At 44.0% G+C, this 10,000-nt stretch overlaps 1 protein-coding gene across 1 annotated transcript in view; it reads left to right on the top strand.

Moving 5' to 3' along the window:
* lrch1 (leucine-rich repeats and calponin homology (CH) domain containing 1) overlaps nucleotides 1–10,000 on the top strand; it is a 44,161-nt gene that overhangs the window by 27,441 nt on the left and 6,720 nt on the right. The window contains exons 10-16 of the mRNA XM_030786319.1: nucleotides 176–243; nucleotides 1,078–1,140; nucleotides 1,741–1,818; nucleotides 2,026–2,089; nucleotides 2,731–2,820; nucleotides 6,416–6,485; nucleotides 8,500–8,613. Of these exons, the coding sequence (XP_030642179.1) occupies nucleotides 176–243; nucleotides 1,078–1,140; nucleotides 1,741–1,818; nucleotides 2,026–2,089; nucleotides 2,731–2,820; nucleotides 6,416–6,485; nucleotides 8,500–8,613 (547 nt within the window). The remainder of the gene's footprint in view (nucleotides 1–175; nucleotides 244–1,077; nucleotides 1,141–1,740; nucleotides 1,819–2,025; nucleotides 2,090–2,730; nucleotides 2,821–6,415; nucleotides 6,486–8,499; nucleotides 8,614–10,000) is intronic.

The following is a 10,000-nucleotide window of genomic DNA, read 5'->3' as shown; positions in this document are numbered from 1 at the left end:
GTGTGTGTTTGAGAAATAGAGATACAGACTGAGAGACTTGGGGTGGGGGAGGTTGGAGCAGCATTGAAGGGTGGCACCAGAAACTTGTCCAATCAGGGTTTGAGTTTGTGATCACGTGACAAGTGCAGCTGAAGATGATGTTATTGCGTGTGTGTGTGTGTGTGTGTATCATCAGGGTCGGTCGGCAGAGTTTGACGAGCCTCTAAGAATAGAGGAAGACGGCAACTGGGCCTCAGAGCAAAAGTTAGTATCCTCTCATCTTTTTATCCCTCTCTCTTTTATCTCCTCTCCATCTCTCCCTCTCTCCCTCTCCTGCTCTCTTTTCTCTCTCTCTCTCACACTCTCTCTCTCTCTCTCTCTCTCTCTCTCTCACACATATACACATTGTCAATGGTTTTAAAAAAAAAAAGATGCAGTCTTATATGAGCTATGGGGACATACTGCTCATTTTTATTTTTATATTATTATTATTATTATTTAGTTCATTTAAGGCTTTGATAGAGATGTATTTAACAGTGCTCAGACAGCGCTTAGAGCAGAACGTGCAGTCGTGGGGTTTGGTCGTTTTTGTAGCTCAGCTCTGCCACACCCGGGCTCTGTTGCCATGGATATGAGGGAGTACACCGGGCCGAGCCGGACCCGGGGTTCTGTTGTGCTCGGGTGTGTTAGTTTGTGTGGGTATCGTCAGGCCAAAAACAGTCTCTCCTCCAAGCCCATTATTTGACTGGACGATGCCGAGCAGAAACCAGTGTGCAAAAGCGTGCGCTGTGTGGCCTCCCTTATATCAGAGGAGCCGTATGGTAGATGCCCAGAGGACGTGGGAGTCCTTTTACTGGGGAGTGGGTGTGGGGAGGGAGTTTACTCATGAGAAATTGCTGGTAACTGGCCATTCCAAACTGGTGAACACACACAGGAAAACAGCGTTCTTACGGGGTTAGAATGTCGTTTTCATAAAGTCATGTTATCGCTTTAAAATCACTTTTTTCTGACCGTCGTGGTCATCACATGACCCTGACCGTGAACATTTAGCTGCGGTTTCAAGCTGAGTTATGCTGTGTTACCTCTTTCGCCCTGCAGGTCAAAGGTCGACATGATAAACCAATTAAAAGAGGCCGTGGAGCTGTTGCAGGACCCCAACAGGTGGGTGGAGTCTTATCAGGGTGACCTGGGTGACATGTGTAAACATGTTCAGTTGCCTGGACAACAGTTCCTTTGGGGCGTTACGTTTCGTAGTCGGTCAGATAAGTGAAATTGGTATCCGGTCTAGGACTGGCCAGTAGGAATATCCCTGATCTCGTCTCCGGTTGAACAGTTGTGATGTCTGAGATCATGTTTGTGTAGGTTGTCTGCCAAGATGGGTTTTATTCATTTTGTGAAATGCTAAATGTCACCACCTGTTCTCTGTCTATGAGTTGCTGTGGTTTTGTTACCACTGGAACCAACAGGCCCGTGCTTGTTATTGTTGTAAAACCTCATTTGAGACAAAGATCTCATCTGAGATCGTGTTTTGGACCTAAAGCCCTCTATCTCTTTACCTCTCTGTCTGTCTTTTTAAAAGAAAATCAACGCTTATCTAATGCAAACATGATTTTCCAGATTCCAAATTTGAATCCATCTCCTTTTGTGACTGTGTAAAGTGTGTGTTTTGATTGTTTTAGTGTTTCAACATATATACATGTGTTTTGCATGTCTGTGTGTGTGTGTGTGTGTGTGTTTTTGTTTGTGTGTGTGTGTTGGCAGGGTGAATGTGAACTCGGCTGATCTGTCAGGCATTAAACTCTACCCAGTGGAATTAGTCACGGTAGACGACTCACTCAAGTAAGTTTGCACTGACTTGCGGTTGATATCACGGCAACAACAAGAAAGGGCGAAATGTGTACGTGTTTGTGTTTCAGGATGCTCACGCTTACTCTTAACTAACTCTTTTTACTCCTCACTTTCGCTCTCTCTTTCTCTGTCTCTCTCTCTCTCTCTCTCTTTCTTTCTTTCTTTCTTTCTTTCTCTCTTTTTTCTCTCTCTCTGTAGCGGCCAGGATAGTGATGAAGGACAGACTACACCCAAGGTAAAGTGCTTCCTGTACACTCTAGAAGTGTGTGTGTGTGTGTGTGTGCGCGCGCGCGTGTGTGTTTGTCCTTCAGACTTGGGCCGAACACTTGAACTTGGCCGCGTTAACGCGCCACCTCCCCTCTCTCGCGTTTCCTCTGGCTCCGCCCTCTCCTTCTTCTCAAAGGTCATTCCCTCTGCGTCGCCATGGTGATATAGGCTGTAGCAATTGTGTTCCCTAAGTAGAGGCGTAGGAACCCGGCTTGTTGCCCTCTTTCATGTCGGTGAGAATTCAGGCCGCGTGACCCGAGACCGGTCTGCTGTGTATGACACTGACTTCCATAACAGCGTGGTTCAGATTGGTTCTCATTCTCCCTCTCCTGTGTTGTGTGGCTTGTCGTCGTGTAGTGATAGTTTGTATGGTGCTTTAGGTATGCTGAGGTTCTGCTTGTAGATGCTACACTGTGTTCGTTTTCTTGTTTTTGTTTTTTGTTTTCTTGCATGGGGTGCAGTGGTTTCGTAACTCTTGGCATGTCGTGAGTGTCTGTTTTAGATAGTGCTCGGTGTATAAGGGTGTCGTGGCATGTTTACCGCGTGCGCTCTGTGTGTAGAGTGTTGAACATAGGCTGCTATGTTGGTTTGAAGTTGTGATTGTTGTTGAAGGCGAGCCCTGTTGCATGCTGGGAGTTCCAGAAGAAGAGACAGTTCATCCTTGAAAGAGCCAGACTTGAGGCTCAGCTTGCGTGCCAGCAGTATGCCAGACACCTAGCACAACAGGTAACCTAGTAACCTGATACCAGCCACCCCCACACCCCCCCCCCCAACCCCCAACCCCCAACCCCAACCCCCATCCCCCATTTGGCAGATTAATTGTGTTGTTCACTGTTTTGGTAGTAGCGTCTGTGAAACATTCACTGGAAATTTCAGTGATTCTTGCATCTTTGGTTTCCTTGTGTGTGCTGTGCCATAGCGTTGCTATGACTGGCATCACAATCTCTCCATTATGCTTCTAGAATCAGAACCTGCTGCTAGGCCATTTAGTGATGTCAGAACTGTCTCCTAGACAACAAGTTCTGACAATCTGTTTGTTGTTCTCAACCCTGGCTCTTCCCTCATAGTTCACAGAACACAGGAAAATGCAAAACCGTTTCATAACAAGTCGGCTGCCTGTTACATCCCATGCATTTACGATGTTGGTGAAATTTGGGGTTTTGGTTATGGTCAAAGTTGATTCATTTCGGACTTCCCAACATTTCTGCAACATGTTGTATCAGGGCAGGAAGTTATTCCACAAAAAGGCGTGATTGCTTAGTTTGACCAATGTCCTCAGACAACAGTCAGGACAGTCCAATAGGAATGTTCCTAAGCTTTTAAAGTTTTAATTTGAACTCAGATAAATATATAGATCCTGCTCTTTGGAATACCCCTAGCCCCATTTTAAATGTAATAATAATAATAATAATAATAAAGTTTATTTAGAGCCCAATATCAGTCTTTATAGTCTGAAAGGGCTTTAAATGTCTACAACAAAGTCAAATCAAAATTTTATTATCTGTAAGTTAGAGAAAATTGTTTAAAAAAAAAGTGTTTAGTTTGGTTGTAAAGGTATGAAGAGAGTTTGCCTCCCTAACTTCTGTGGGTAGACCATTCCAGAGAAAGGGAGAGCGAAAGGACAAGGCTCGGTAGCCAGCAGACTTCTTTTTTAACTCTTAGAACGACTAACAGTCCAAATGATGTAACAACCAAGTCTACAAGAAAAAAAAAGAAAAGCAAACAGGGTGTTTTCTGATGCTTCAGCCTAATCCCATTAAGACAAGATGACCGTATAAAGCAGTCAGGTGATTTCCTTAGCGACATACGTGTGCATTCATTGACATCCGTTGACGGCTTGTGTCGGGAGATTGTGTTTTGCCTGTCATAGTGTGTAGCCTCAGCGTCCGAGTGAGTCCGCTGTGTCCCCCATTCTGTTTCAACGCTAGCATCCAGCCCCGGGGTGTTTTCAGCTCTAAGACTAGTCAAACGTTACAGAGATGAGAAAATTAAAATGAATTTTTTTTTTTTTTTTTTTTTTTTTGCTTTCTGAAATTAAGATGCGCTTGTGAAATTTAAACGAACTGAACCATCAAGACAAGACTCTGTGTCCAAAAGACACAAAAGACAAAGACTCTTTTCGCACGAGTCAGAGCATTTCATCGTTTGTCTACTCCACAGATATCTGTAATAAATAAAAGAACAAGAAACTTCTGGGGTGTTTGCAGATACTCCCTGCCAGACATGAAAAACTTAAAAGAAACTATTAGCCTCCGGGAAAGTCTAAAGATAATAAAAATGGCACTGGGCAGAATACTGAGAAACATTTTCCCCCGCAGCGGTGATGAGGTGAAAGTAATTCCATCCGCAGAAATAGTATGAATTTTCGTGGAAATGACGGTGCTGCTGAAAGAGAAATTTGACACAAAGGAAAGGTACATTTCTGTGGAAAACTTGCTCTGTTACACAGAGCTAAAATATCCAAATCTGTTCAATCTGCCTCATAAATCTGGCCGAGCAGAAGAGCTGCAGCTTAGTTTGACATGACACATCACAGCAAAAAGGCCTTACAGGTGAAGCTGTGTGTGTGTGTGTGTGTGTGTGTGTGTGTGTGTGTGTGTGCATATGTGCGTATGTGTGTGCGTGCGTTTGTGTATGCGTGTATGTGTGTGTGCGTTTGTGTGCGTATGTGTACGTATGTGTGTGTGTGTGTGTGTGCGTGTGCATATGCGTATGTGTATGCGTGTATGTGTGTGTGCGTTTGTGTGTGCATATGTGTATGCGTGTGTGCGTGTGTGTGTGCGCGACACACTGATATCAGTAGATCTAACAACAGCCACAGGAGGGGCATATATCTAGTATCTTGAGCTGGGAAGAGATGATAAAATCATCTAAAGAAGACACATCTGAACTGAGCTGGTGATGTACTACTCCTACATTCAAATACACACTAGCAGTGGGCACAACATCACCAGAACATGTAGAACAAAGTTAATATAGAATAATATATTTAATATTTTTTCTTCAAGTAATCAAAAAACCCAATTCCTTGTCTTTTAATAATGGTGGCTATCTGTTTTAATAAGAGAGATATGAATACCCTGTGGTTTGGTGGGGAGTCTACAGAGGGTTAAGTTCTGTGTCCTGATTGGTCAGTTCTTCAGTTCACAGATGACTGTGTGGACCTATCTTCCAATGGTGAGCAATTTATGGAGTTAACAATTCAGTGACAGCCAAAGGGGTGGGACCATTCTCTAATAGATTTTATTTGTAATGACACAGGTGGAACATGGAAAAATAAGTGAAATATTGATGTAGACTAGTGAAAATGAAGAGCTGCAAGCGCTAACGAGCTAGTGTAACGAGGGGAACTCTGACCTTTTGTGTGACCGTTAAGAAAAACACAAACTCTCACCCTGCTCCTGAGATGATGTTTGATAGTGTGGTGTCTGTGTGTGTTTGCTCTGTACATTTGTCTGATGCGTTGTTTGAAGTGAAAGTCATCTCTGCGTTTTTTTTGTTTGTTTTTTTAAATACTTTGGCCCTCACTTTAAGCATGTCCTTTTAGCATGTACTTTTAGCCTACATTTTTAGCACACACCTTTAGCATACGCTTTAGCGCGCACTTTTAGTATATACTATTAGCGTACACTTTTAGCATGCCCATTTAGCGTACACTAATCCAGAGATTATCTGTTTCAGAGAGCAGAAGTGTGTCCATGCTTATCCTCCAAGTCAACCCATTTCCTACACAGCATTCTGGTCCTTTTTCACATGACTGCAGCTAAAATGAGAGAGAGAGAGAGAAAGAGAGAAGCAGGGCAACAAACAGAAGTATAGTCAGAGAGAGAACAGGAAGGCATTGTGTCCGTAACAAAGCAGACACAGAGGATGTAGCCAGCATTCACAACAACAAACACACAATGCCAGGCCAGGCCAGGCCTGAGCCAGGCCCACTGTCTGAACTCCGACATGTCCAGACTTAAGAGAGTGATGAGTAATGCTTAGGACAACCTGTCAGTGCTTCAGTAACCATTATAACAGCACTGAGGCTTTACAGGCCCTGGGTTCACAGAGATATTTCTCTCTCTCTCTCGCTCTCTCTCTTTCCCTCTCTGCCTGTCTCTCTGTCTCTCTCTCTGCCCAACAGGGTGATGTGGCTGATGGTGACAGGTCAGATGAGAGCATTGTGAACCAGATGGACAAGGTGAGATCAGGTTCAGTGTACACACACTACAAAATGATCTGTATGTTCAGAAATGTTTTTGAACATTTGGAGGTTAGTATTCAAAATGAGGTGGTGTTTTTTTTTTTTTTTTTTTTTGGTGTATCTATTGTACAGAGTGAAGACAAAACTCCAGTCTCATCTCCCTCTGTCGGCTCCCCTCCGTTCGGCCTGAAACCCAGATCAGGTGAGTGTCACTGGGCACCGGGCTCAGGACTGGCTCTGTGCCAGGAGCGGGCACGTGAGGTATCGCCACACAGACACTGGCACTCACACAACAGTTCTCCACACTGCACTTCCTCAGTCTCATGTGTGTGTGTGTGTGTGTGTGTGAGAGAGAGAGAGAGAGAGAGAGAGAGAGAGGATTATGCAGAATGACAAAGCCAAAGTTCCTTGTTTATCCAATACTCTTCTCCACCCCCACCCCCTCAGCACCCACCTTAAATGCTAAGACATCACCTTCATTTTAAATCAAATATCTGCTTTTCTGTACATTTGAAAAACCTTCCTCTACAAGACAACCAGAACTTAATAACAGAAATTTGGGTCTGGCCGTTTTGCATGTAGCATCATTCAGATGTTAACACTCCATAGCTACATATACATTAACATAGGTTATATACTCAGTGTGACGTAAGTCACAGATTAAGTTCATATTCATAAGCTATTGGAAACGCAGAGTTCAAAACCTCAGTACTTCAGTCCTGAGGCATTTAGAGGAAGTTTCTAGAACACTTTCTGCTCTGACATAAATCTTTGGGGGCTTGCTCGGGCCAGTCTGCGCTGTGAAGTCAGCAGATGTGGATCATTTTTGAAAGGAAAATCTGATACTTGGAATGCCAGGAGGACTGCTAGTGTACCCATGCCCTGACACGTTCAGTCCTAATCCAAGCACAACCAAACATCTCAGTAAACTCACCGGGCTTGACTCAGATACAGAGAGCCTTTAGCATGGGCGCTAACTCAGCCCTAAGCCCCCGCTCTTTTTTTTGCCTCTTCTCAGAGGAAGTGGAAGTTGTCTGGTTTACATTAGGCCAGCAGCTCGACTACTGGGGACCCCCCCCCCCCCCCAACCACCACCACCCCCCCTCCTCCATCCACCTAGAAGCATTCAAATCATCAGCAGTTCAACTATGCCGGCAAACCAATTAGCAGTGACACCCAATGCTTGGCAAAGCTGTAGAATCGCAGTCCCCTGTTTGTTTTCTTTAGCGCATTTTATTTATTCATTTATTTATTGATTGATTTTGACCAGAGATATGAACCTACATCCAGAGAGTCTCATCTCAGGAGTTCTCAGGTTGAAGTGAGAGCAGATGAGTTTCTGTTTTGATTTGGTAATGCACTGTGAACGAAAACATATTAAAGTCAAAAAAAAAAAAAAAAAAAGTGAGGAATGATTTGTGCTGAGGGTTTTGATGCTCTCTGGGAGCAGATTCATCCTCTCAGGAGTTTATAAAAAACAGCTCAAACTGTTGGATCAGCAGCTAACAGGGCTAGAGAGTTAGCTTCTTTTTCCCTTAGCGTGTGTGAAGCACTGTAGCTTTATCCACAAGCATTAACTGTCTACGCTGTATGTGTGTAGTGTGTAACATCAACTGCTGGCATTAATAACAGTGTTCTGAGTTTGGCATTAACTCCTAGCATTAATACGTCCTCATAAAGTTGTGCATTAACTGCTAGCGTTGACGACGTTTATTGTGCAGTTTTGCATTAACGGCTAGCGTCTAGAGCATGCTGTGAAATGAATATTTTGAAATGCAGCTAACATTTGTTTTGTAATTCTTTAATCTTGTGTGTGTGTGTGTGTGTGTGTGTGTGTGTGTGTGTGTTTCGCGCTGTGTTGATCGTACTGCTCTATATTTCTACTGCTTTGCATTCCCCTGTTCTGTTTCACCGTATCCTCTCTCCACCTCACACCTCCTTTTTTTTCTTATTTATTTGTTTCAACGCTTGCTATATTGGCCTATTGTCTACGATTTGTGATAACATCCTGTTTGTACGAATGACTGACTCCTCCTCTTCCTCCCCCTACTTTTGATTGACATCTCTCATGTTTCCTTTTATCATATGACTTGGGTGGTGGTGGTGGTGGTGGTGGGGGGGGCGGGGGGTTGACTTTCTAATTGGATCTGTCTTCTTTGGCACCTCTTCCCTGCACCGATCCCATACCACCCCCTTCTAACAAATCACGCATCTAGCCTCGTCCTCTTCACCCTGCTCGCCCCAGCCTTGTCTCCACCCCCTCACACAGGCCCCGCCCACCGATAGAGACACGCCCCCTAGCCCAGATGAAGGAGACACAAAGAGCAGTGGTAGGTCCACAGTCTAATATTTGCTGTCCAATCACAAGCCTTGGGAAAAGAAACTACCTTACAGTCTATAGTGGTGTCTGAACAAGGTCTTCTGTATGTCCTCCTTTACCTGATATGTGGTCATACTCCTTTTCTTTCAGTTTACTCCTCCCATCCCCTTTTTTCTCTCTGTGGCCCTGTGGTTTTAATCTCTCTCTCTCTCTCTCTCTCTCTCTCTCTCTCTTTCTCTCTCTCTCTCTGTCTCTCTCTCTCTCTCTCTTTCTGTCTTCCTATCTCTGTCTCTGTCTGTCTCTCTCTCTCTATGGTTGTCCCCAAGTAGATTATATTAACCATGACCTTGTTTTTTATTAATTTGACATGTCAGTGTGCATATGTGTCTGTGTGTGTGTGTGCGTGTGTGCATGTGTGTGTGTGCGCGCGCGCGTGTGCGTGAGAGATGACTGATCAAGGAGTGCCATAAAATGAAGTAGAACTTCTCTTTCTTGGTCTCTCTGTTCTTGTTCTCTCTTAATGGGGCTTTCAGAAAGATTTCTCAAACTTTTAGTGACCCAAAAACAACAGAGTCAGAGTGAAAGACAGTCTGTGTGTGTGTGTGTGTGTGTGTGTGTGTGTGTGAGAGAGAGAGAGACAGAGACAGAGAGAGAGAGAGAGAAAGAGAGAGAGACTGCTTGCGTGTTCGTATGTTTCTGACTGTGTCTTTGATGTAGACTGCGTTGGGAAACCCCAATAGCAGAGAAAGCTTTACTCTACGGTCCCTGCCCAGCTGTTTGATTTGGTTCAAAGCACCCATTAAAGACATAGCTTTAGGGGTTTTGTGGGAAAAGTGGAGTTGAGTGTGGCCATATGCCTTTTAAAGCAATCTCTGTGTGTATTTATAGATTGTGTATTTACTCTGCTGGATAATGGCCCTAAAGGAGAGCTCTGCCTTCCACCGAAGTGGAAACTGTCCCAGAATCTTCACATTCCTTTACAGTAATGAACGCACAGAGAGAGAGAGAGGGAGAGATAGAGAGAGAGAGAGGAGGTATTCCATTACTGTTATGCAAATTGAATCAAATCAAAATAAATAACTTCATCTCATACCCACATTTGTCTCAGTAAAGTTATAAGGTGCATATTTTTAATCTTACTGAACCATCTAAACTGAGATTACACGATGAGATTAAATAACTTTTATACGTTCATTATGTGGGAGTCACTGCACTAATAGAGTAGTGGCTAAATACAAGGGAAACATGACATCATCTCCATCCAATAGGCAGTCAAACCATGAGGATGATATCATTAACAGCCAATGAGCCTACAGCTCTCTGGCTGATGACCTGGGGCAGCCGTGTGGTTGGTGGGCGAGATCACATGTCCTTAGAGATACACATTGTCTTCCAGC

The sequence above is a fragment of the Chanos chanos genome, chromosome 10 (genome assembly GCF_902362185.1).
Source record: "Chanos chanos chromosome 10, fChaCha1.1, whole genome shotgun sequence".
Lineage (NCBI taxonomy): Eukaryota > Metazoa > Chordata > Actinopteri > Gonorynchiformes > Chanidae > Chanos > Chanos chanos.
This window is presented reverse-complemented; position numbering and strand designations above follow the sequence as displayed.